The sequence below is a fragment of the Gadus chalcogrammus genome, chromosome 18, assembly GCF_026213295.1.
Source record: "Gadus chalcogrammus isolate NIFS_2021 chromosome 18, NIFS_Gcha_1.0, whole genome shotgun sequence".
Classification (NCBI taxonomy): domain Eukaryota; kingdom Metazoa; phylum Chordata; class Actinopteri; order Gadiformes; family Gadidae; genus Gadus; species Gadus chalcogrammus.
This window is the reverse complement of record NC_079429.1, coordinates 17,276,287-17,303,119: the sequence shown is the minus strand read 5'-3', so window position 1 is coordinate 17,303,119 and position 26,833 is coordinate 17,276,287. Positions and strand designations below refer to the sequence as shown.

The 26,833-nt window shown below is 45.2% G+C and overlaps 1 protein-coding gene across 1 annotated transcript in view; it reads left to right on the top strand.

Moving 5' to 3' along the window:
- LOC130371258 (protocadherin-15-like) overlaps window positions 1-26,833 on the top strand; it is a 191,955-nt gene that overhangs the window by 134,353 nt on the left and 30,769 nt on the right. Inside the window, exons 31-35 of the mRNA XM_056576975.1 lie at window positions 321-409; window positions 8,953-9,129; window positions 10,663-10,881; window positions 12,573-12,581; window positions 12,873-12,983. Coding sequence (XP_056432950.1) covers window positions 321-409; window positions 8,953-9,129; window positions 10,663-10,881; window positions 12,573-12,581; window positions 12,873-12,983 — 605 coding nt within the window. The remainder of the gene's footprint in view (window positions 1-320; window positions 410-8,952; window positions 9,130-10,662; window positions 10,882-12,572; window positions 12,582-12,872; window positions 12,984-26,833) is intronic.

Sequence of the window (26,833 nt, the reverse complement as noted above, 5' to 3'; positions counted from 1 at the left end):
ATGCTTCACAGCATTGGCCTTCCCTGCCCCTTATGTCTGGCATGTCCTACCTTAGTTCACTTCATGACCTACCTTAGTTCATGACCTACCTTAGATCACTTTATTACCACTCTCCGTAGAGGGTTAGATGATCATTCTGCATTTTAAATAAAAATAGATTGATTGATTGATAAAGCATATACAGTATTACCAGTACTACACAAATGTCCTGGGAGCAATAAACTACTATCTTATCTGTTGTGTTTAAATGTTGGTTGGTGTTTGGTGTTGGCTCTATTCTCTAGGTGTTATGACCATCTCCTATGTGTTCTTCTGTCCAGGTATCAGTGGTGAACCTGCTGGACATGCAGGTGATTGTATCAAACATCCCCCCCACGCTGGTGGACAAAAACAAGGACATACTGCTAAGGTAACACATGCGGTTCACCTTGTCTCAAGGCTGTTGTGTGTGGTCCTCCTACTGTGGAGTGCCGAGGTACAGAGCCAATGTGTGAGAGAATGAATCAATGAATGAGTGAGCAAGTTAATGAGGAAGTCGATGTTATTTGCTCTTGTAGTACTGTGTATTTAGTTGCCATCCATGTTTTCTTGTCTTCGGTTGGATGTTATGCTGTTACCAAGCATATGCTGATGTTGTTATCCATATGTTAACATGGTTGCCATGGATCTGTTCCTGTTGTTGCTAGTGATGGGTCAGAATATTCGATTATTCAATTATTCGTTCCCGAGGGTCAAAATTGATTTTTAACATTTGGACAGTTAACATTTTTCCCATTCAAATATAAAGTTTTTCACAAGCCATAACTAGTACTAAAGTGAAAACGTCACGTTGTCCTAGCAACCAGATTTTCAGCTCTAAACAACCGAACTAGAGATGGCGTTTTCCATTGCTGCCATCTGTTGTTTCTTTCAAAATGAATATAAAACAATTTCAAGAGGCGAAAATCACTACCAATCGAAACATTTCGAGGCTTTCATGTATTCCCCTCGGGTATTAGAAGGAAAAGTTTGAAAACGATACTTTTTTTTTTTTTTTATGTGAAGACAATCTATTCTCAATAATACTTACATCAATGGTAAAGCAAACTCGCAAGTCAATTCGCAAAAAAAACTTTTATTTTCTATAAAACGTTTGTGTGGCATAGGATTTCCCCTTGTTCATTTGGTTTGTGTAGAACCGAATATCGGTTGCTATGGAAACGTGACGTTACACTTTAGTACTCTATCATTACCTTCCCGTAAGGTTCTTATGCAACGGAAACGTTGTTCACTCCTCCAGTAAAAAGGACGGACCTTAGCTACGACTTGGCAACGGGAGGTATTCTAGTCCGCTCAGCTATTAGCTTGAGAGCTAACGTTATGCATTGTACATATTTATAATTCGAAATTCGTCCCAGCCGAAATTCGCCACAGATACTCTAGGGCAGGGATGGGCAACTTTCATGATAAAGAGGGCCACATTTTTCATCATAACCATCGGAGGGCCACATGACTGCACACTTCAACTAAACGTGAGCTGAGAGAAGCTACACAATTTTGAATTTGGTAGATATGATTTCCTGTATTCTGGTGCATTTTGGGGATGGCCACTACCTAAAAAATCATCCAGAATCATAACCTATGTACGGTATGTTAATTTAACCAACATACATTAATTTCATGTTTTCCATGCTCAAACAGCCACATGAATGGTCAGTATTTTTATCAGTGCAAAGGGCTCACATACATCATCATTCAATGAAGTCAAAAAACTGAAAAACAGTGGCCCAACATTAAGTGCAACAACTCAATGAACTCAAACCCAACAAGCAGTTGTAGTAGTTGTAGTGGCGACTTAAGTGGATATCTTTAATGACTGATATCGCTTCTAGGCAAACTAGACGAATGGGTTTGCCTTCGAATTCTACTCATCTTTCTTGACCGAGTTTTCTGTAACTCGATCAATTATTATTATTCTCTTTTTTTTTTATTTTTTTTTTTTATTATGTGCGGGCCTGACTGAGTGAGGATGCGGGCCGCACTGAGTGAGGATGCGGGCCGCCAGTTGCCCATCCCTGCTCTATGGTCAATAGCAGGGGTCTCAAACTCGCGCCCCGGGGGCCAATTGAGGCCCGCGGGATGATATTTTGTGGCCCCCTACTTGACATCAAAGTTTAGTGTTAGTGCGGCCTGTGCATTGTTGTCAAACGCACATTTCTGCTGAGTCGCTTGCCCCGCTTTTTTATCACTTGTGATAGGGTGACCAGATGTCCCGGTTTTGCCGGGACAGTCCCAATTTTGAGTTGCGTGTCTTAAGTCCCGACAAAAGCCAAAGGACGCTAAAATGTCCCGGTTTCCACCAACCACTATGAAATGTCCCCTGTTGTCAGCGATTACATAGCCAACGTGATCTAATTATAGCCCGATAATTAACTTAGATTGGATCAGTTGTGCTACTTTTTTTTGTGGAATACTTGATGTGGCCCAGCCTGACCCATACTATACCTCCAGTGGCCCCCAGGTAAGTTGAGGTTGAGACCCCTGGTCTACAGCATATAACCGCTTTGTCTGATTACAATTTAATAAATTTTTCACAATTTACCAGCTCTCGCTTTGAAGACCGATCACCGCGACATTCGTTTCAATGGGATTCGCGACGCTCTATACTTGCAACATAAAGTGAACACATTTATAATTTGAAATTCGTCCTAGCCTTTATACCACAGATACTATAGGGTATATTGCATATAACCTCGTTTTCTGATTACAGTTTAATGCATTTTTCACAACAGACAATTTGACTGGAACTACTACTACTTTTTTTTTCTTTGCGTTTAAGATATTAAGTGATTTCTTGCCGATGATCCATGGCTGCCTTTGTGAATGTCGGCACAATTAGAATAATCGATTATTCGATCATACCACCCACTGATTATTCAACCATGAAAAATTTGAGTTATTCACATCCCTAGTTGTTGCTATGGATTTTAATTGGTCGCCACGTGTGTGTTTATGTTTGCGCCACGGATGGTTTACGTTGTTACCATGGCTATGCTTACGTTGTTGACATCGATGTGTGGATGTTGTTGCCATGGATAAATTAACGATGTTGCCATGGGTGTGTTTGTCGGTCTTAATGATGTTGCCTCTCCATCTGCCTCACCATTCTGTCTCTGCTTAGTCTCCATGTGTTTGGGCTCAGAGACGAGCGTGTCTGTTTGTTTGATGACATGGCGTCTTAGTGTGGTTCTGTTGACGATCAGCTGAGACTGGCTGGCTTCCAGCTGCTCTCGCTCGATGAATACGCTTCGACAGGGGGCGGGGGTTGGGGGGCTGCTAGGGCTGCTTGTGTGATCGGGGTGACACGCTGTTTGTCAGGGTGCGACTTAGCCGCCAAAGTGCAGACTGGTGTTGATCTTAGAAGGGTGACAGTGGTTATTTGGCGCAGGACTGACGACATGAACAATATGGCGGAAAGAGGGAGGCTGATGACGATACCAACCCAGCCGTTGTGTCTCAATACATTCCTGGTTGGTCCACTGCGGCAAGACACAATGTCTGTCGTTATCTTATTTTTAAACATTGATGAGACACTTAAAAAAAACTGCTTTGTTCGCACGTAAGTTTGGGATAGTATTTGATTTACTTATGAAATAAATGCTGAATAAACCAATAAGCCTCTCTCAGACGACAATATTGCGGTTGTGGCTTCACTGCACTCGCTCGAGACAGAGGCTGGATGCTATGGATGTAGCAGGCTGGGAATAAGGCAGGAAATCGGGTGCGAGGAATAAATAATATTCAGGTTCGGGCAAGAAGCTGAAGGCTTGGGGAGCCGAAGAGCCTGAGCAGAACGGTCTCAGGGCTCAGTGATCCAAAGCCAGGGTGTGTGTGTGTTTGATGTTATTATTGGAGGTTGGGGGATTCAAATAAGTGATTGTGTTTTCAGTTCAAAGAAGCACTAGGGTGCCAATTTAGTCAATCCCTGATATTGGACAGGGCCCCATTTCCCGAAAGCATCGTTAGCATAAGTGGATCGTGAGGTGCATCGTACGAGCATCGTACAGTTTTCACACCGTTTCCCGAAAGCATCGTTGGTAACGAACGTCGTGAAAAAGCTTGCAGTTAACGAGGACTCCAGGGGTACTCGTAGGATGGTAAGAGCTTCGTTAGCCTACTATAGCCTCAGTGGCGTCACCAGCGGACATTCTGTGTATTGAATGTGTTTTATTAAAACACATCTAGTACCACGGAATGCCGAGTGGCACAAATTTGCAACCAAAAACAGTGGTTCCCGCCGATATATTACTCATAGACAACTGTTAGATTTAAACAGCAAAGATAGAGACATGTTAGAAGTCAACAACAACATAATGTATTGCAGCAATTTAAAATACCAAAAATACATGCGCAGCCGAAATGTACCGATCAATAGCCACGTCACAAGGCATATAATAAAATCAAATGATTCCATTGCTCTTGTGTCGGAGGTCCCTTTCGAACTGTACTTGCTGTCTCCCTCTGATTTTAATTCAACCATTGTGGTTAAAATGTCCTCATATTGATCAATGACAGAAGACATAGGCTACTGTAGACATGAATCATGCTGAGACCAGCGGGTGTCGGATAATTTCTGCAGGCCTTTTTTGTTGCGATTGTTTGCATTAAGCACTGTATGTGCTTCGGTGAGGCAGTGATGACGTTCACTATTTATTGGACCGTGTCTAGACAGTAACGAACATCCCTGACCATAGTTAATCGCGTTTGTAGTCTACACTCAGACGTGAACTAATTATTGCATGCGAGTGTCTTCATTCATAAAAAAATTAAAACATTTGGGAGTATGCAATAATATAAATTATTCTAAAGAGGTCTAGACTCCGTGCGCAGCCCCGCCTTCCCCAGTGAACCAAGAAAGCCCGCGCCTCGACGACCGGGGGTTGACCCCTCGGGTTTACACAGGAAACTTGAGATAAGAAGGTTCAATCGCTGGGCGTGCCAAGCTGCGACCGAACCAGCTTGACAGTGTAAAAAGACCTATAGCATACATCATCCTGCCCAACAATATGGGCAGGATCTAGACCAAGCTCTCCTAATCGGTCAATGCCTAGCCTTTGCGTTTGAATGATAATGAATGAATCGAACGTTGCATTTTAAATTTCTACAAATATTGTAGGCTAGAGAGTGCGCGCCAATCAATGAAACCTTATGCAGAATCAGATAAAGTCGGCTCTCTTTGCTGTGCAAAGCATGTTTCAGAAATCAGCACCTACTTGTCACTCAAGCTATTTTTGATTTTTGTAACATGGAAGGGGGGAAAATGCCATGAAAAAACGAGTATACAGGATTAGGACCGATACATATGTCGGGCTAGGCCTAATCAATTGTGTTTTAATATCTTTAGCATTCAAATTATTGCGGTCTATTCTTTTCGTAGGCTACTCTGCTGATGGCCTTGATGGGGAGAAAATTTAACGCTTTTTAACCCCATTTTCCTGTGACATTCCTGCGTCTCCCTCAGTACGGAGCCCATTTCAGCACCGTGTCAGTAGACAGTTACAATCCTACGAACGTCGTGAGTGCAGTTCATATTAAGAGGAGTTTCGGGAAACGCTCCAAAGAAATTCATGATGGTTCGCAAGATCCATCGTGAGAATGATCGTACGAGCGAAGATCCATCGTTATCGGGAAACGAGGCCCAGAACTAATCGTTACCATGGATCCAAAGCCCGGCCCCAGGTTATTAACAGGCTGAATGACAGTCTGCCAGAACCATATATTAAGACAAAATCAGTTGAAGATAGTTGTGGAAAGTGCAAATCTGTACTTTCCACACTTTTCCATAAAGGAGAAAAACATACCACAGGTCTTTTCTGCATTCATAATGGTGGAATGAATCACGTTTGAATGCGTTAGGCTCAACAAAAAGCCTTCATGAACCCTGAAGACTTTTATTTTTACATTGAGATGTTTCCTATTCTAAGCCAGTACATTTTATTTTTATTAAGCATATTATGCTGCATTCCAGCTGCAGGACAATTTAAAGAGCTAAGCCTTGAAGTGAGTCAAGTTTTCAGACAGCTGCAATGGAAGGTGATTTCCGCTTCTTGTACACTTGGACACTCGATTGTACCCACTTATACACTTGAGGCTTAATTTATTGTTTGTGTGTAAACAGTCAATATACAATATCATAAGTATAATTTATACAATCGTGACATTTAAATAACAACTAAATAACAAACCTATTTAACTTACATTAAAGCTTCATAAGTCGACTTTCAGATCAACTGTTGAATGCTTCCTCTGGAACAAAGAAGAGGAAATGTTCAGTTTCTACAGAGGAATCTACACTCACTTGTTCAAAGTACGGGATGTAGTCTCTGTACCTCCTGCTAACTGGTTTTCTACCTTAAATCTGATTCATACCTCTTTGTTTTGGGAGGTTGCAATCCCAATTCCCCCCAGACTGAATAGACACTTTAGACACATTTTTCAGACGGATCTCTGAACATTGTTTTATATTTCAATTTTGATAGAATGTTGAAGTCCCCCTAAACAGAGGTACTTGGGTTTCCTTCGGTGGAGCTAAGCCTCCCCCTGGCCCCCCCGACAATTTGACAGGTGATGTGGTTGAGAATCAGGATGAACTCCAACTCGAGGGCCACTAGAAGAAACAAGCGGCTCCTTGTGAGGCCCCCTGGGGGCCCTCCACAGTGGTCCCCTTCATGGCAGTGGTTGGGTTGTTCCCTCACAGCACCTCGTCTGCATACATTACTGCTAGAAGTGGCTCTGTGCTTCTTCTGCTGCGTTGGGGAGTGTGGGTTTAGTGGTTATGCTCTGATTACGGATCAGAGGGGTTTTGTTGTTCAGGTGAGGAATAACTCTCTGAAAGGCCCCATTATAACTGTTTCTGAAGAACCACAGGGACTTTGGCAACTAGGGATGGGGAAAGAGAGGAAATGTTTACATCTGATAATCTATTGCCTTAGTTATTAACTATCAACTTTAAATAATTTTGTAATGTACTTTAAATGTAGCTAAAGCAAAAGTTAAACCAGTAAGACGACATTCCCCTTCTGTTCATCTCCCACGCAGTCATTGCAAACCCCTCCCCTTCATATCACAACCAGGACCTCATGCGTTAGTTGTGTAGCATCTTATCCTAGCTAGCTTTGTTGTATACAGGGAATGGGTTAACCTAGCGATTATTGGTGCTTGCCACGTGGTTCTTGCACATCCCTACTGTTCCGACAACTACATATTTTTTTTCACCTTCTTCTGACAAATGTACTAATTGTAAGTCCCTTTGGATAAAAGCGTCTGCTAAATGCCCCAAATGTAAATATAACGTAGAATGAGTACAATTGTGCACCAATGCGCAGAGTTCTCAAACAACTCTCGTTCATGCTGTTGTTCTCTTGGAGACTTGTTTCAGCCCTCCTCCATCCCCTTCACCTCCGGGGATGTAGCTCCACCTGTCTATGGAGAAGGAGGTTCCCCATAGACAGGTTCTATGGGTGGGACTATGAATGGAGGCACTCCATCCATAGTCACTTACTTCCTAGAAGCTGTGTGTTCCAGTTCCCAGTCCCCGGTCTCTTACTTCCAATGAGTTGTATTCATCAGTTACCAGTCCCCAGAGCAAGAAGAATAACATCATGACAAGAATAGCAATAACAAAGACAAGGAGACGTAGAATTTGACAAAGCAACATCCAAAACATGCAACAGGTTATATATCTCTCTATCGCCAGCCCCTACCCCTCTCTGGCGCTGAACCCATTTGAACCGGAGAGCTTTTCCTCCAAAGCATGCTCTGAAGTCCCGCCCTCTTTCTCGCCAATGACGTACATTTGAAGCTCTCCGGTCCAGACGATCGCTAGTGAGATGAGAACGCCTGGAAATGAGGTTAATGCATCACCACATGCATCAAACACGAAGGGGGATACAAAATCCTCAGGGATTTCCAATCAGCATCATAGCTTTTCTATGCAATACTCAGGCAAGAGAGATCATGTATATATAATATATAATAATAATATATATATAATACCAGAATGTGGGCTTGAGCCAGAGGGGAATTGGCCTGGTAAAGGGTCTTGGAGGCATTGGAGGCACTGGCACCCACATAAGCACAATGCGCACACACACACACACACACACACACACACACACACACACACACACACACACACACACACACACACACACACACACACACACACACACACACACACACACACACACACACACACACACACACACACACACACACTCCACTACACACACACAGCCAGCCGTTACATATTCATAATTAAGTAGGTGTACAAACAAGAAATAAGCAGCCGCAGCCACAAATGGCTAGCACACAAAACAAACCCTTTTGCCACTCTTCCTGCTGTGTGGAAAGGTTTCCTGGGGGCAATGGGCGCTGCACATCAGGGTGTAGTGGTTCCTGTTTGCCCAACTGGGACTCTCCTGTGTCCACATGCATACCCTGCAGCATGAAAACAATGTGTGCATATGTAATGGGTTGTACCTGAAGCAATGGCTAAGTGTGTGTGTGTGTGTGTGTGTGTGTGTGTGTGTGTGTGTGTGTGTGTGTGTGTGTGTGTGTGTGTGTGTGTGTGTGTGTGTGTGTGTGTGTGTGTGTCATCCCGCTGTGGTTGAAATTGAAATGCCGTTCCGTCTGTTCAGCAGTGTGTTCTTTTGTTCAGAATCTATTGTAAATCTTCTTGGACTCAACATTGAAACTCCTTGGTCGTTTCTGAACTCTCTGACACCAGCCAAAATAACATTTTGGCTGGTGTCAATTGTGGAACTATCTGAAATCAGTCCTCAGTAATATATAACTCTCTCTCTCTCTCTCTCTCTCTCTCTCTCTCTCTCTCTCTCTCTCTCTCTCTCTCTCTCTCTCTCTCTCTCTCTCTCTCTCTCTCTCTCTCTCTCTCTCTCTCTCCCCCCCACCCAGCATCCTGGAGAGCTACGTCCAGGAGCAGATCCCGGGGGCCAAGGTCCTTGTGGAGTCCATCGGGCCCCATCGCCACGGCGACGGCCTGGAGCAGGAGGACTACTCCAAGTCTGACCTGATGGTGTACGCCATCGACCCCCTCACCAACCGGGCGGTGTCCCGACAGGAGCTTCACAAGTACAAACACTTTGGTGGCTTTTGTTTAGATGTTTTCTTTGAATGATATTTATTTCATTTTATCATTTCTTTTTTTTTAATTTCACTCATTGGTACACTTGAATGAGCAATAATCCAAAACAAAACTGAAAAGCAACAGAGACATACACATATACAGAGTCCGAAACCGACACACATCAAATAAAATGAGAAACCAGAAGAAAAGACAAAAAGGAATAAATAAAGAAAATATGTATCTAGTTGATATAGACAGACACAGACAGTACACTGCTCTTTTTTAGAATCATGTTGGAGCAGGAAGGCCTACAGCTAGACCTACCACAGGCATGCAAACCCAGAATATTCCCTTTGTCTGTCAAACACTTGGACAACAACAACAACAAGAACTTTCTTTTCTACCTTCCCTTCATGCCTGCAGTTATTCATAATGGGACAAATTTGGCAGGACATTGTATTACCCACTAAACAGCAGGTGGTGTCGTTATTCATTACTGATGGCACATGATGTTATCTTGAACTCAATCTTGCCGGTTTGGGTAGAATTAGATGCTCTATTTCCTCTAATCTTACTTATGTCCTGATGTAAAACACACAAGAAAAACTATGACTTTTTGTAAAGGAACACTACATTTTTCCTGAGGGATTTTGTAGTCGTTGATCTATTAAATAGATGCATACAAAATGCTGTGCCAGAATGTGGAGTGCATTGGGGGACTGCTATTTTATACATAATGTTTGGTCTCATGGGATAAACAAGCACTTTGTTTGCTGAACCGACAGACTGACAAGTTGCTGAATAGCTTAGTCTGTGGTTCTTGGGTTTGTGAAGACACACCTACACACACACACACACACACACACACACACACACACACACACACACACACACACACACACACACACACACACACACACACACACACACACACACACACACACAAACACACGTGCACACGCAAACACACTTTTTTCGGGTTGTGAAATTGTTGGCGTTCAGTTTCCTGCTCAACATCCCAAGTTGAACATTGCAACAGACATCCTTCAAGTGTATGTGTACTGTACTTTATCACAACTACAGCCGGGAAATGCATAAAAGGCCCAGAATGAACGCACTCAACAGGAAAAGAAATATCAAACGCTACATGAAAGTTAAATAAAATCCCATCCTTCAGTAGAATAAACATTATGAGATAAATTCAAGAGGAACAGAGCATGGATTGATATTTTTTGACATGAATGTATAATGTGGTGCAAGTTGCAACGATCACCCCATCAGTCATCACTCATCTTCAACCGCTTATCCGGGGTCGGGTCGCGGGGCAGCATCTCCAGCAGGGGGGCCCAGACTTCCCTTCCCCGGGCCACATAGACCAGCTCTAACGGGGGGGTCCCGAACTACCTCAACTGACTCCTTTCTAAGCAGAAGATATAATTTGAGATCATCACGGATGCCTGAGCATCCTTGAGACCCATTTGTTCCCGCGATGAGCTGGCAAAAAGATATTCACACCAACAACGTTTGTCGGTTCTCAGGTTCCTGGACGGTAAACTACTGGACATCAACAAGGACTTCCAGCTCCACCTGCCGCCCGGGGGACGCATCCTGGAGATCCGGACCCCCGACGTGGTGACCGGGGTCCGCAAGGCGACCCAGACGGTGGGCTACACCGAGGGGGCACTGCTGGCCCTCGCTGTCATCATCATCCTCTGCTGTGTGCCCGCCATCCTGGTGGTGATCGTCACGTACCGACAGTAAGTACACAAGAGGACTCCGAAGGGAGGGATTTTTTAACATACTATGGGGTTCATTCCCTTTAATAAAAATAGGATAGGTATGGATCTAATTGTGCATTCATACCAAAAGCGAATATTTCCACTGCGTGACGCAAGTGATTTGCGCAAACTTCAAAACACTCGCACGAGTGTAGGAGGAGGGGCCTTTTATGAAAGAGAAAGTTTCTGTCTGCCGATTCATTCTCAGCCATGGCCGAGATAACCCCCACTACGAGACTTAACCTGTTTTGGAAGGACCAGAGGCGTCGGAGAACCCTGCGCAGTCATTAAGGGACGTGGACGTTGGCCTATTGAAAATAATAGGCCAAAAAACGTAGGCATGTCACATGTTTACAGCCGTTATTGTAAATCTAATACTGTGGATCAACATAGTTAACTTCATTTTGGTGTGAGATTGGGTTGCGGCCGGGAAAACGGCCAGCAAGTTTTCCAATAAAGCCCATGAAGACTAGGCGTAACTCCGCCCAGTGCTCTGTGGTTTTGCTTTCCGACCCGGGTTCCGCCCCCCCCCCAGAATGACCTTCACATTAATATGCAGTGCTTTTACTGAGGTCCTCCAGACGTCTGAGCAGAGAAGACAAATTCTTAGGATGCAGATCAATAGATAGGCTGGAGATGGTGAGAGAGGAGATAAGTTACACATCATCTAAAATGGTAGATAAGACTTTCTCCATTAATTGGTGAGCACTTTGAATGAGCCTTTCATCGCTCATTAGGAGGGCAGCAGTAGCTCATGAGGTAGATCAGGTTGTGTGGCGACCATGAGGTTGCTGGTTCAATCCTTGGCTCCTCCTGGATAAGGCTTTGTCTTGCGTGGCTGACACAGCCGTCGGTGTATGCAGGCGTGTGTGAATATGAGGCAATAATTCTACAGCGTTTTGCGTGGGCATATGTTTGAAAAGTGCTAAAGGGCTGTCCAGTTACCGCTGTGACAGGTCAAGTGCTAATGCCAACACACAGTGAACAGGTAATTGGACTGCCACTTCAGCACGAGCCAGGAGAGAGGAGTTGGGACAGGGGAGAGGAGAGGAGAGCGGAGAGAAGAAAGGAGGGAGAGAGGAAGGAGAGAGGAAAGAGAGAGAAGAGGGGACAGGGGAGAGGAGAGGGGAGGGAAGAGGAGAGAGGAGAGGAGAGAGGAGAGGGGACAAGAGTGCGGCTAAAAGAGAGGAGAGAGGATAGGAGAGAGGACAGGAGAGAGGAGAGAGGAAAGGAGAAAGGATAGGAGAGAGGAGAGGAGAGGGGGCAAGAAAGTGTTGAGGGCACCGAAGATAGGGGGAAGCGGAGAGGGCTAGAATGCAGGGAGAAGAGAGTTGCAGGAGTTTGGGGTTATGATGATAAGAGGAGCTGTGGATGAATCGTTAATCTTTCAGAATGTTGTTAAGTGCCTATAATGAAGAGGGATGCTCAAAATCAGCACAGAAACACAGTTAACCATGAGGAATCTTGCTGTGATATATGAATCCTAACAATTGTTCTATTTTTCTCCCCCTCTTCACCTTCTCTCTCTCTCTCTCTCTCTCTCTCTCTCTCTCTCTCTCTCTCTCTCTCTCTCTCTCTCTCTCTCTCTCTCTCTCTCTCTCTCTCTCTCTCTCTCTCTCTCTCTCTCTCTCTCTCTCCCTCCATGATCCTGTGATGTGCATTGCGACCAGGTTTAAAGAGTGAGTACCTAGTCATTAATGTTGTTTTTTTTGTCACAAAATGTAGGAGATTGCGAAAAAAGCTTATACAAACAACATACAAAATCACATGGTTGTTTTTATGTAACAAAGCACGAATAGATTTTAATTTAGTGTACAGTTCCTAACTTATTGTCTAAACGGCATGACTGAGAGGATATCAATTTTACTACATAGTAACAACGCTCTTATTGTGAAAACACTAGTCATTGAAATGCCGGTACTTTGCCGGTCAGTTAGTGCCCAATCCCCTGACTGGCTTGTTGCTTCCAGGCGCCAGGAAGAATGTGCCAAAACCGCCCGCATCCAGATGGCACTGCCATCGGGCAAACCCGGTCGCGGCACAGCGAACAACCTCTACGAGGAGCTGGGGGACAACGCCATGTGAGTGCACACCACTACGCCAGGGGCCCCGCAGCAGGGGCCACACGTGTTAAGAGGCTGTTTAGTGGGGTGACAGTTGCTCAGGAGGTAGCGCGGGTTGACTGGTTACCGGATGGTTGCTAGTTAGATCCCCGACTCCTCCTAGCGTGTGGAGGTGTCCCTGATCAAGACGCCCTGCGATGTGTGAATGAATTGATGAATTGAAATGGTTGTAACTTTGGATAAAAACATAAGCAAAATTCCTTTAAATGTAATACAAATGTTAAGTTGGCCATTTAACAGCCAATGAAATGGCTGACTCAGGTTTCCAAGGTGAGGTTAATCCCAGACGTGTGTAAGGGTGCGAGTAAGCTGGTGGAACTCTGGCTGGCTGTCAGACTAACAAACTAAGTTTGATAAGTTTACCAATGAAATGTTGCTCTTTGTGAATATGCTGTCCTTCGTGCCTCAACGTGTAGAGCAGTGGTTCACAAACCTTTCATGTCATCTGACATGTGGGTACCTACCGAGTACCCCCTTCGACCAATCCCATCCTACCGAGTGCCCCCTATGACCAATCACATCCTACCGAGTGCCCCCTGTGACCAATCACATCCTACCGAGTGCCCCCTGTGACCAATCACGTCCTACCGTACCCCCAGCATCACGGACAGCTCACTGAAATCTAAAAACGAGCAGCAAGGTTTGTAGATGTCTCAGTGGGTGAGTTTCCCGTCATTGATCAGCGGAAGGGGAGTGTTGTTACACTTGGCTGCATACAATTATTACTGGTACGTCAGCCACAGGACGGGTCATGTGGCCCAGGAGGTAGAGCGGGTTGACTGTCGAGGTGTCCCTGAGCAAGACGTCTCACCCTAACTGCTCCTGACGAGCTGACGGTTGCCTTGCGTTGTTGACCACGCCGTTGGTGTGTGAATGTGTGCATGAAGGGGTGAATGTTAGGCAATATTGTAAAGCGCTTTGAGTGGCCGCTGGTTAGAAAAGCGCTGTATAAAGCAATCCATTTACCATTTACCATTTGGAAGGTAAAGCACAGATTTCTTTGGAGTACCCCCTGGATCCATCCAGGTACCCCTGGGGCTCTCCTACCACGTGTCAGGGTTGCTGGTTCAGTCCCCACCGGGAACAGCTAGTGGAATGTACGCACTTGTGGCATTGACAGATAAAAGCCCCAACTTGAGTCAATCTATTTCAACAAAAGACTGGCTATGGCAAGCCGTCTCTGGATAAGTCAATATTAAATATCGCTGCGTATCAGCGAGTTATACACAAATCGAATAGCATCTCTTTGTACCAAACTCCTAACTTTGTGTATTAAAAAACGATATCTGAACAGAATACACGCACACGCACATAGACACACAAAACACGCAGACACGAACACAGAAAAGGCAATTTGGTTCATTTCCATTTCCCCAGCAGTGCACTGAGGAAGACGGTGGGTCTCATCAAACGGACATGCCTCACCGAATCCCTGTCCGTTCCTGATCTGTCTCCACACACACTCTCTTCATTCACAGCCCATAGGAGTGGTACTTCATATGCTAGATAGTATGTGAATATACTATCTCCAATTTACATACAATTATTGAATTTCGCCAAGTGTATGTTCTTAGTTACACAGCTTTTTGTGCCTGCGTGTGTGATTGCATTACACTCTTCTGTGTCTGAGTGTGCACAGTAGACTATGAGCCAGCCTATGCAATCAGGCTTCGGTGTGTGTGTGTGTGGGGGTGTGTGTTTGTGCATTTATGAATGGGAAAAGTTCTGTTTGACTGTGGCCTCTTTTTCCAGAATGTCATGTAGAATTCCTAACCGTTGTTCGCATTTCCTTTTGTGAATTGGTCGGCCTGTCCTGAATAACTTAACAAGATGAATGCTCATGCTGTATTTTCGTACCTATCTCTCTCTCTCTCTCTGTCTCTCTTAACATGGCATGCAGTCAAAAGTGAGTAACATTCTGTTTCTGGCCTGTGATAGTAGGTAGTGGATAGTAGATAGTGGATTTAGATAGTGGCACCTTGATGGATGTTTTATTTATTTTTTGTTGCTTTGAATTCATATTCTTGTTTTAATAGTTAATAGATACAAAGAATAGTTATGTGGCTATAAAGGTTGGCTATGCAGCCCCCTTCACGGGGAATACCCATCAAGCCTTTAGCATGAAGACCTATTTTAGGAAGCACTGCTGAAGCTTGTAGTGTCGATGTATGTGAATGCGCTGGCTAAGTTGTGAATTTTCGTAGTTCAACTTTCGTAGTGTGATCTGGTAGCTAGCGTTTATTTAGTTATGTGCCTTAATCTCAATCAAATGTAATTTCAATCACGGTTTAATTATGTATTAATAACTATAATTCAATCTTAGGAATTGATAATGTGTTTTTAAAGACACATTTGCCTTTTTTCATACTTTTACCATTCTCACTTTATTCCACCTTTCTTTTGCATTTCCAACCCCTTCCCACCCATTCATCCATCCATCTATCCATCCATTCCCCAATCAATATATCATCCATCCCTCCATCCATCCACCCATCTGTCCATCCACCCACCACTCCGTCCCTCCACCCGTCCGGTAACCAGCCGGTCCGTGTGCGGTGGTGGGGGCGGCGGCAGTGTGGGCAGCCTGGATGAAGGCGACCGCCAGCGACTGCTGTCGGACTTCGCCACGCGGGCCATCGCCACGCACCGCCAGTGCACCGCCAACGGGGGCGTCCTCAACAACCTGCCCAAGTCCGAGTCCAACATCACCTTCCTGTCCGACGAGAACCCCCTGAAGACCAAGAACCCTCTGTACCACGAGGACCGCACCCTGAGCAGCCCCGAGTCCCGGGGCCGCAGCCGCCGGAGGAGGGACCTCCAGGGGACCTTCGGGGAACCCACCAGGAAGGGCCTCCGGGGCGCCTGGCGGAGGTTCGGCTCCCTCTCCGGGGGGGACCTCAGCTTCGCGGGGGGCCACAGCCTCAGCGACAGCGTCAGCGGCTGGGGCGCCGGCGGCGGCCACAGCTGGACCCTGCCCTCCAGGCTCCACCGGCGGGAGGTGTTTGACGGCCTGCACCGGCAGGTGGTCATGGACCCCGTGCAGTGGGAGCTGGAGAGGCTCAAGGCGGAGCTGGGCGAGAGCAAAGACGCGGGGATGGACTCCGGCTTCGGCCGCGGGCTGTACTCGGACCTGCTGGTGGGCAGTCCCGGCCAGGAGCCCAAGCTTTCGGTGAAGGAGCAGGCCCGGCACTTTGAGCAGCAGGCCCTCCAGGAGAAGAGGCTGAGGCAGTGCCGCGACTCCCGGGGGTCCCTGTCGGATATCGTCCTCGCCTCGTTCCCGGATTCCCCCCAGCATCAGTGGCGAGACTCGCCCACCCACCGGCCCTGCCCAGGCCCGGGGAGGGAGGGCCCCCCGAGTATTGTCGTCACCCAGAATGACGAGGAGGAGACCCCTCCGCCCAGCCACAAGCCCACCCCTCCCGTGCTGCGGCGCTTCGGGGCGAGCACGACGGCCGGCAAGAGCCCCGATGAGAGGTTCCAGGTGCACCTGGAGGTCATCCCCGATCCTCCCTGCACGCCTCCTCCTCCGCCTCCTTCTTATTCCCCGCCTCCCCATCCCTCATCTCCTCCACCCCCCTGCCCCTCTACCCCTCCCTCCCCCGCCTCCCCACCACCCCCTCCTCCTCGTCCTCCCGCGACCACGTCGTCCCACACAAATCACGTGGATTCCGTGCCTGCCGTCCAAGCCCCTCGCCCTCCCTCTCCCCCTCCTCCCCCTCCCCATCCTCCTCCCCCGCCGCCGCCTCCCCTCCCTGGCCACCTGTCGCCTCCGCGGCACCGCCCCTCCCCCTTCGTCCTGCCCCCCCTGACGGAGGCCCCCGCCCTGCGGCCCGTGTCCCTCCGCGCTCCCCCTCCGCCGCTGCCCTCGGCGCAGGAGGAGGAGCCGCGCCGGGAGCGCAAGGGCATCCTGAAGAACATCCACAACATCGCCGCCATCGAGAAGTCCGTGGCCAACATGTTCAGCCAGATCGACCAGAAGCCGGTCCCCCTCAAGCGAGCCATGAAGGGCCAAGCCTCCATAGACTCCCTGGACGTGGTGATAGAAATGGGTGTAGGCGGAGGAGGCGGTGGAGAAGGAGAAGGAGGAGGGGATGACGCTGGGAGAGAAGGCGAAGGGGTAGGAGGAGGAATGGCCGAAGGAGAGGCAGAGATGGTGCCGTTGCCTCCTCAGATCCAGCCCACTGGAAACATGAACTCCATCATGAAGGAACTGGAGAAGCGCTTTCCTTCTCAGTCTACGGTGCTCTAGTCTTGCTCTATCTCTCGCTCTCTCTTTCTTTCTCACTGCTGCGTAATCTGCTCTACCTCTCTGATGGGGGAAGCACTCGATGGTAGACTGTCCAGAAGGTGTTTCGTTCGTCTCTACGGGGATGTCAATCTTAAATCGCCACTTTGGATCCGTAATGATTGCTGCTCGCAATTCCACGTTTACCTTTTTTGGTTTTCATTTTATAAAGGAAACAAGGATTTCTACTTGGTAGAAGGTGAACAAGGCCCCATTTTGGAGTGGAGCAGCACTGCCTGTGTTTTTGCTACTTGCCAGTTCAGTATTTCAACTTCATCCAATTTTAATCCCAAGTGATTCTCATATTTCTTTGGCAGGCAGTTTATCAAAGGCCTCCTCCGTCACATACACTGGCCTTGCTTAACCCTTCTCATTTCATTTCATGTTATTCATCCTTTAATCGAGACCCAGAAGTGAGTCAACATAGTGTTATTTGCTAGTATAACTCAGCATCACATGAGAAAATGAGTTATGATCCATGACAGTGAAGTGGCTGCTATGCTACAGTTTGTTTCAGAGTAGTCCCATGGGGGTTTTAAAACACAAGGCCAAGATCAAAGATGCCTGACCAGGAGCACATTTTTATAAAAACTGCCCAAAGATAAGAATATGAAGTTAAAGAGTAGTGCATTTATAAGAATTATAGTCAAAACTAAGCCTAGTTTTGATTTTTTTTTTTGATCATAGTTGGGATATTAATTGCTAACAAGCCTGAACAAAAAAGGCAAGAAAACAAATCCCTCATAAACCTGATGATAAAAAGAACTGTAACTGTGATGATAGAAACTGTAAGTGTAGAAATTGATTCTTCTTTACAGGGTTGCTTTTAGCTTTTTGTATTCTTAGCTGCTGTCTGTGTCTAAGTTTTAGTCAACCTAAAAAGCCCAAGTCAGTTTTAAGTTTTGTACCGGGAGTGGTTTTGAAAAACATTAAAGAAAATAACAATAGAAAATAATATAATCATTTTTAGAAAATAGCAGATTGTTCCCCTGTAATGCTTCATAAAACATTTACTTTGAAGATAAGTACAGCGAAAACAAGTGAATCATGTTGCTAATGCATAATCATTAGTTTGTGTTTTGCCAAACCAAATTAATCATCCTTGCTGAGTATTTCTAGATAGCTGAGCATTTTACTTCAATTATAAATATGCATGTTATTTTGTGTTTTTTGTTGAATTACTCCATCTTCCTTTGATTTGTTTTCGTTATTATTATAACTGTTATTATAATTTATATCTAATTCTAGCTTCTGTTTTATTTCTTTCATTATAATCTAAAATCTGTGTTATATATCCTTTTATGTGTCGCCTGCATTTTCTTTTGCATTCAACCATCATTCTTCGTGGGGATTCTTTAGCAGCAATTGAGTGAAAACGTTTGAGGAACTTTAGAAAGTCTCAGATTTATAAAGTAGTTTTGCTGGGAAGAAAATTTGGGAAATTAGTATCAGTATTATTAGCATTAGTTGTTTTTTTAATAAAAGTGGTGCTAATCAAAACGATCTAACATAAACATATTTTATTTTCTCCTTCCATTATTTTGCCATTCTCCTCAAAACACAATGTGACTCCCATTCTGCTTCCAACGCAGATGGCTTTCTTTTCGTGATGTAAGATAACCTTTTCAGACGTAGTCTGACGTCTTGACTGAGAGGCAGCGGTGTGGGTGTGGACGTGTGGAGCTCTGTCTGGGCAGTGTGTGTGGAGCTCTGTCTGGGCAGCGGTGGACTGCAGTCTCCGCACGAAAATTGGGCTTTTCGAACACTGTGTGGATGGTGTTCTCCGCCCAAAACAAACAAACAAAAAAATTGTTTTGGGCGGAGATTTTAGGAAAGAAGGGGGCGTGTTTTCCCCTTGGTTACAACCAACGCCAACTTTATGATCCTTTTGTGGTACTGTCGTTTTGTAACTGTTATGAGCGTCTTACCATGCAAGGTTGTATATGACGTCTGTCACACACCGTAGCGTTATACTATAGGTGTCCTAAAGGAAGCCTACACTCAATCGCGAACATTAAATACGTACATGGCTGCTCAGACGGATCTTCACTATCAACACACACTGTAGCTGTTTTTATCTCAACCGATTTTAATCTTCACACATTTAAATTGAGTTTTAACCGATTCACAATGCATCGTTACATCCCTACTTAATTACAGTTTCTGTGTATTACATATTACCAATAGCAATACTTAGCCTATATTATTATTACTTTATAAAACCGGCAGTGTATTTAAACAGGGGCTCATCAGGTAGAGCGGGTTGACTTTTAACCGGACGGTTGCTAGTTTGACCCGTCTCCTCCTTGCTGAGAGTGGCAACCTTGCTGCTCATGTTCATTGACATGTATATTTCTTCGTCTGGATCTTTTTTTAAATTCTGTAATATCGGTTGAAGATAACTCCCTGATCAGATTGATGGCATGACAGTTGCAATGAGGAAAGTCTCGTATTGATACCTGCCGGTGGAATGATGTGGGATAGAAATGCCGAAAATCAAGAGTTCTCCCTTGTCCCTATCTTGGAGAGATATTGCAAACACTTGGAAGGAGAGCCAGACTAGCCAAGTAAATTGGAAAGTTTGAAGTACGTCTTGATCTGAAATGCAGAAGGATTTGAATAGGCCTTCCTGTGAGCCCTGCAGATATTAGGAGAAAGCAGTGGCTGTCAGTGGGGTGCTGAATTGATGTCTATCATGGTTGGTTGAATGAATGAGCTGTGCTACTGGGAAGAATTTTGTGCATGAAACTGCTTGGTATCGGTCTATAGGCAAACAGTCACTGTGAGAACAAATCGGTTCAGACTGGTGACCTGAGAGATGTTTGTGGTGGCCTGCTGAAAGCACAGTGATGATGCAAAATGTTTCCCTTTTTTAAGATAAATCTCCCTAGAGCACCGACCAGGCTATGTTTCAAGCTTCCCTTCTCTGTGGATAGAGGGATAAACCAACATAAAACCAATCCCTCGTCAAGTGAGGCTGGTAGATATAATGCAGTTATCTTTTTGTCAGTATCGACGTTTATGACAAGCTGGTGATGGCAGAATAAGATATTGAGTTACGTCAAACTTCGAAAAATTAAAGGCCTACCAGAAGTGGGAGACGGCGGAGTGTTGAGTATAAGAGATTTGGGATGCGTTCCAAATCGGGGTGACATGGTCTGTGATGAGGTTCTGATGATTTGGGAAGATAGGTGGGATGTCGTTTTGAAGACCTGGAGGTCCCTGGATTCTCCATGCATTCAGTCAGCTGTAGGGCTGAAGGAAATCGATTAAGGACTGCGTGGTGTTGATGAGAGCACTGTTGTCCACCAGGGCTAAACCACGAGACATCCAGCAGGAGCTAGCCCTCCCACGACTGAAAATATCTCACAAGAGAGACTGTTAGTACCAGGCCAGAACCGACTGTTAGTACCAGGCCTTTCCTTTGTTTGTATTCAGATGAGTGGGTGAGGCGGAAAGTGTTTCCTCTGCTTAATCACTGGGAAGAAGCATTGGTGTTGATGATATCTGCAATGATTTGACGATGATTGGATCAACTCAAAGATATTTGGCGCTTAGCTGAGATATTTGTTTGAGTGCAGGTGGCAGGGTTTAGCCTACAGTGACATGGGTGCTCCTATTGCCCGGAACAGAGGAAGTGGAAGCAGTTTCAGTGTGGTCCAATGTATTAGGCACCTCTAATAAAGGCCTTGAATGACATGCTTGCGGCGATGACTAAGCTGAATAATGACAAGAGTTAGAAGCTTGCTGACATCTGCAATGAGTGGCAATGAAAACCAGCCAGAACGAGAGATGTATGTTCATACCAACTGTATTGGAGATCCATTTGTTGAGAGACAATGAAGTTGGGCCTGCATTGATATTCTAGACAGAGTTAAGAATATGGTTTTCCTGATTAAATGTTAGCTTTAGCCCCAGTTACTATATCTCTTTTCAAGAAATACAGTCACGGGATTTAAAGTGACGATATGTAAGAGTCACTGAGATCTTGTGGGTAACAATAGGGTGACTTGCCACTAGCACTGCACACAGGACAAAGACGATTCTATTCTTAAACATTTTCCTGTAACTTTGCCTACCAAAGTGTGCCTTTTAGTTCAATTTTTCCTGATCATAGAACAAGGAAATTCTACCATAAGAAATTAATATGCTTCAACCCGTTGGTGTCACTTTTTCAACCATACATATTATAGGGTGTATTCACACAAGGAAAGTCCTTTAGTTCGCTGTCTTTGGTCCGGACCAAATACAATGTTTGCTTTTCGGTTTGGTGCGGTTCCTTTTCACATTGCAATTTTCGCAACAGTCCCAGAATTTGTAAACAAACCCATGTGGTCAAAGATCGTTCAATCATTGGACAAATGATTGAAAGACTGAACGAAAAGAGAAATTAAACAATCATGGATATCCAGCGTGATATACATTGATCTGTGGACCAATCGAACTCGATAAGCATGTGCTTCTTATCTTGAGTTACCGCTAATCAAACAATATTTCCCATAATGTGCGCGGCTACAGGAGCCTGCTACGTCTAAAGAGGCGTATGATCTCAAGCGACCCGCACCAGGGCTAGTTTGGAAGCGAACCGAGACCACCTCTCCGGCTTGGTCTCGGACAGGCTGTTTGGTCCATACCAGAGTTTGATGGTTTGTATTCACACCAGCCCAAAAGGTCTGCACAAGGGGTTTCTTTGGTTTAGTTCGAACCAAACCAGGCAGGTGTGAATCCACCCAACGATCAACCTACCAGCTTACCCAGTGGACCATACCACCTCTTAGTCCGCCACCATTAATACTTGGTGGAAACTCCCATTTGTGATGTCACTAATGGGTATATTTGAAAAATGGTTGCAATGGCTAATTACACTTGGTGGAAAAATATTGGCCCGCTAAACATATACATACAGTATGTATAAGCATATTAATAAACATTGATCAAGCATAGGTTTTTTAGTTGGAAACCTCTCTGTATAGTGATCGGTCGTTTTTAGGCTGTGAAGTGTTGAAAAGTGTTAGTTGATAGTGAAGTAGAAAAGTGATAGATCTGAAATGGCCCTGAGAGGGAAAGTAGGATCCATTTAAGTAGTATTTATTTCTGGTTAACATCTCTACCCAGCCTCCATGGGAACACACACATCTGCCTACACACACACACGCACACACACCTTGTAGAAGCTCCCCCTCTGACACTGACAGCTTGTGATGCGTCGTGTTGGTGTTAAGATGTTTGTTGTATGATGTAGGACAGGGGAGGGGAAGACCGGCTGCTATTAATAACGTGTGTAGTGTGCAGGGTTTCATGAGAGTCACCGTCGCTATCTCTGCTTTGTGAGTGGCTTCGTGTGAGGATTGAATAATATCTTGTATTTTGTAAAAAAAAATTGTGAAGATAGCAGCAAATTCTTCAGTTTATGATGGTTCTGTGTGACACTCAGTGATCTAAAAGTGATAAATTGTGCATAAAGGAAAGAAGAGAATGTTGGTTGGACAAGACTGAAAGTCTTGAATGAGAGAACTGGATAAAAAAAGAGCGATACCGAAAGAACAGTAAAGAAAGTAAACATTTAAAAGTAGACTCCAGGGAGGAGGACTTGCAGAAAGATATGATTGGATGTTGATGTACCGTATTTCAGTTTGAAAGAGAAGCAGGATGGAGGGAGAGGAAGGGTGGGGAGATGGAGAGGGAAGAAGAGAATACGCTGAGAGAGACGCAGTGGTTTATTGAGTGTCCCAGAGTCTGCATCTAAAGCTGATAACATTTCCTATACAGTGCACACACATTAGGCTTTTTTATACTGCCACTGCCGGCAATTTCCCTGCCTTGCTTGTGTGAATCCGAGGGGGTAGAATCCCCTGTTCGTCACTGCGCGGGCTTTCTTGGTAGGCGGGGCTGCGCATGGAGAGTAGACCTCTTTAGAATAATTTGCATACTCCCAAATGTTTTTATTTGTTTATGAAGGAAGACACCTGCATGCAAGAATGAGTAAAACGTGATTAAGTATTTACAAGTGCAAAAACGGCAACATATTCTTTATTTTGCTGACCACTTTTTTTTAAAAGTCTTGTTCGCGTTGTCGCCCAAGTATTGCCGCATGACAAATCATCATCGCTTTGCAAGTTTTATCTGGCGAATTCGTGGCGCCACATCTTTTGCCCGCCAACGGTGCTTCATGCCAATTCATTCTCAACCATGGCCGAGATAACCACCATTGCATGTCCCTTTACTTGTTGTGGAAAAAGGGAGAGACGTCGGAGAACGTTCTCCGACACAGTCTTTTCATAATATTGTAATGACCACGGAAGAGGCAGTAAATGAAGTATTAATTAGACAACCACAGCAATGCCGGTAACTACAACAAACCCTGCAAAGCCCTGTCTCCACGAGACAGGGCGGAGGCGCACACAGCTTTTGACCATGATATTATATATTATATTATATTATATATAGAGCTCCGGGAGTCGCAAACAGCAACAATCACTTTCTCCTCCATGCTGCGGTTCACTCCGGACTGCACTGCAGGGAACGGTTGGCCGTTTGAACGCTGATTGGCTGTTGTGAATTGAATCATGGAATGCTCGGTTCTCAGCCGAGTCAGTCAGACTCAGCTCCTCACTCCTCATTCTCAAACGATTGTTGAAGTCGGTCATCAATCAACACAACATTATAACTTTGGCTGGGTCTCAATTCAGGGGACGCATCCTTGGAAGGACGCGGTCTATGAAGGTGTGGCCTTCGTAGAACCTGAAGGCCGGAGCAAAGGCCGAACAAACGTTTTTAAATGAGACGGTCTGGCCTACGGAGCATTTCAGGTTTGCGTCACAAGCCGTTAACACCCTTTACCTTGCGTGACGACGCGCCGCTCCTGTCACCTAGCAACCCTGACAGCTGCGGTTCAAACCGGACGGCGGAGGAGAAATATGGAGCCGCTATATAATAATTATGTTAAATGTAACGTTAATTAGTTTAACGTTATATGTATACAAATTTAAAATACCGGTAGTCCCAACTTTATTTTATCATAAAAAAGTGTTTTTACATAGTTTTGTCATTAAATATGTAATTTGCTGCAACTGCCGCTTCCACTCTATCCGACGCCATTTCTGTAAAAATCCAGCGCGCAATGAATCTTGGGATACGTTGGGCCGTGAAGGATCCAGCCGGTGGATATATATAATGTTTGAATTGTGCAAATAAGTTATTTTGCATATGAAGAGCATAGTTAGAAATTTCACAGAATGTTCTGGAGGTAGTTAAGGAGTCTGATGGCCTGTGGCAAAAAGCTGTTGCTGAGTCTGGTACTCCTGCAACCGCATGCTGCGGTAGCGCTTGCCAAAAGGTAGGAGGGTGACCAGTTTGTGTGCTGAGTGGGAGGCGTCTTTGATGAGGGTGCTGGTGGCTCTCTTGTGGCAGCGGGACGGGCACAGGTCCTGGATTGATGGTTGGGCTGATCTGGTGATCTTCTCTGCTGCCCTCACCACCCTCTGTAGTGCCTTCTTGTCCGCCGCAGGGCAGCTGCAGTACCAGACTGAGAGGCTTCCGGTAAGGAGGCTCTCAATAGCACCCATGATGCCCACTACAGTTGTGTCGTCTGCGAATTTGATGATGTGGTTTTAGCTTTGTCTGGCACAGCAATCATGAGTCATCAGAGTGAACAAAAGCAGGCTCAGGACACACCGCTTGGGGACCCCGGCGTTCATGATGGACATCTCTGAGGATTTTATCCCACCTATCTTCTCACTGTCTGTGGTCTGTTGGTCAGAAAATGCAGTAGCCACTTGCTAAGTGAGGATTTAGATTTTTTGATTTTATTCACCGGGTGTTGGGGGATGACTGTGTTGAAGGCGGAGTTGAAGTCGATGAACAGCATCCGCATGTAACAGCTTTTCTACATCTGCCCACACACACACACACACACACCAGGGGTTAAAACTAACTTTTTGTACTACCTACCCGGAATCGTCCCGAAAAACCTTTTGAACCGTCCCAAATCGTAAGTACACCCTTAGTCACAGAAATGTGGTCTACTTGACCTTCTGCCAGTACTCCACCATTAGTGACTGCATTAACTGAGTTGTATTGATTGAATTGAACGAAGCTCAGTCCTTTTTCCATTTACCTTTTCATATTATACATGCAGAAAGTGTTGAAAACTTAAACAGAAAAATTAAGTCAGGGCCCACAAAAATCTCTTCGTCCCGAGGTCGACCCGAGAGAGAATATTGATCCACCCGATGACAATTAATTACATCCCCGGGACGTTGGTAGTTTTAATCCCTGACACACACAGGTACACACACACACATACACACACACCCTGTAGAAGCTCCCCCTCTGACACTGACAGCTTGTGATGCGTCGTGTTTGTGTTTGTGTTGTGATGTAGGACAGGGGAGGGGAAGACCGGCTGCTATTAATAACGAGTAGTGTGCAGGGTTTCACGATAGTCAGCGGCGCTGTCTCTGCTTGGTGGGTTGCTTCGTGTGAAGCACTGCTTGTTTCAATGCTCTAAAATTAATAATTATAATAATAATAAAAATAATAATTAATGCATACAGGAAAGATGAGAAAGTTTGTTGGATATTGACTGAAAGACTTCTTGAATGAGAGAACTGGATAAAAAAAAGAGCGATATAAAAAGTAGAAAGGAAAACATTTAAAAGTAGACTCCAGGGAGGAGGACTTGCAGAAAGATATGATTGGATGGGGATGTACCGTCTTTCAGTGTGAAAGAGAAGCAGGATGGAGGGAGGGGAAGGGTGGGGAGATGGAGAGGGAAGGAGTGAATGGAGCGAGAGAGTAAGAGAAAGAGATACGCAGTGGTTTATTGAGTGTCTCAGAGCCCGCTCAAAAGCTAATAACATTTCCTGTACAGTGCACACAAATTCACTCAGACAAAAGCGAGCACACACACACACACACACACACACACACACACACACACACACACACACACACACACACACACACACACACACACACAGACACAGACACAGACACGCACGCATGCACACACACACACACACACAGACAGACACACAGACACACACACACACGCACAAACACACGCACACACACACACACACACACACACACACACACACACAAACAAACCAATTTTGGAGTTGGTGAATGAACTTAAATCATAAGGAACCCTTCAGGGAATTCTGTTCTTTTAATGCAGAAATAAGTTTGTTATGAAATACAAATACAGATACAAAATGAGCCGGGACACAGACAAAGTAGCTTAACTACTGCAGTGAACAACTCCGCCACCAGGGGGCGGGGTTTCACCCAAAACAAATCCAAAAATATATATTTTTATTTAGAGCTGACGCATGGTGACACCTGGCGGTAGCTTTTTGAATATCCCACTTACATTTTCAGTGGGATATTCAAAAAGCTACTGCCAGGGGCCTCTACAAATAGTCAAATTTCCTATCCTTTATGCCTCCTATCCTTAACCTTTGAGGAAAACGTCATCGGGTCAAGGAGAGATGAAAAGGTGCTTCCTTTCGAACATAGG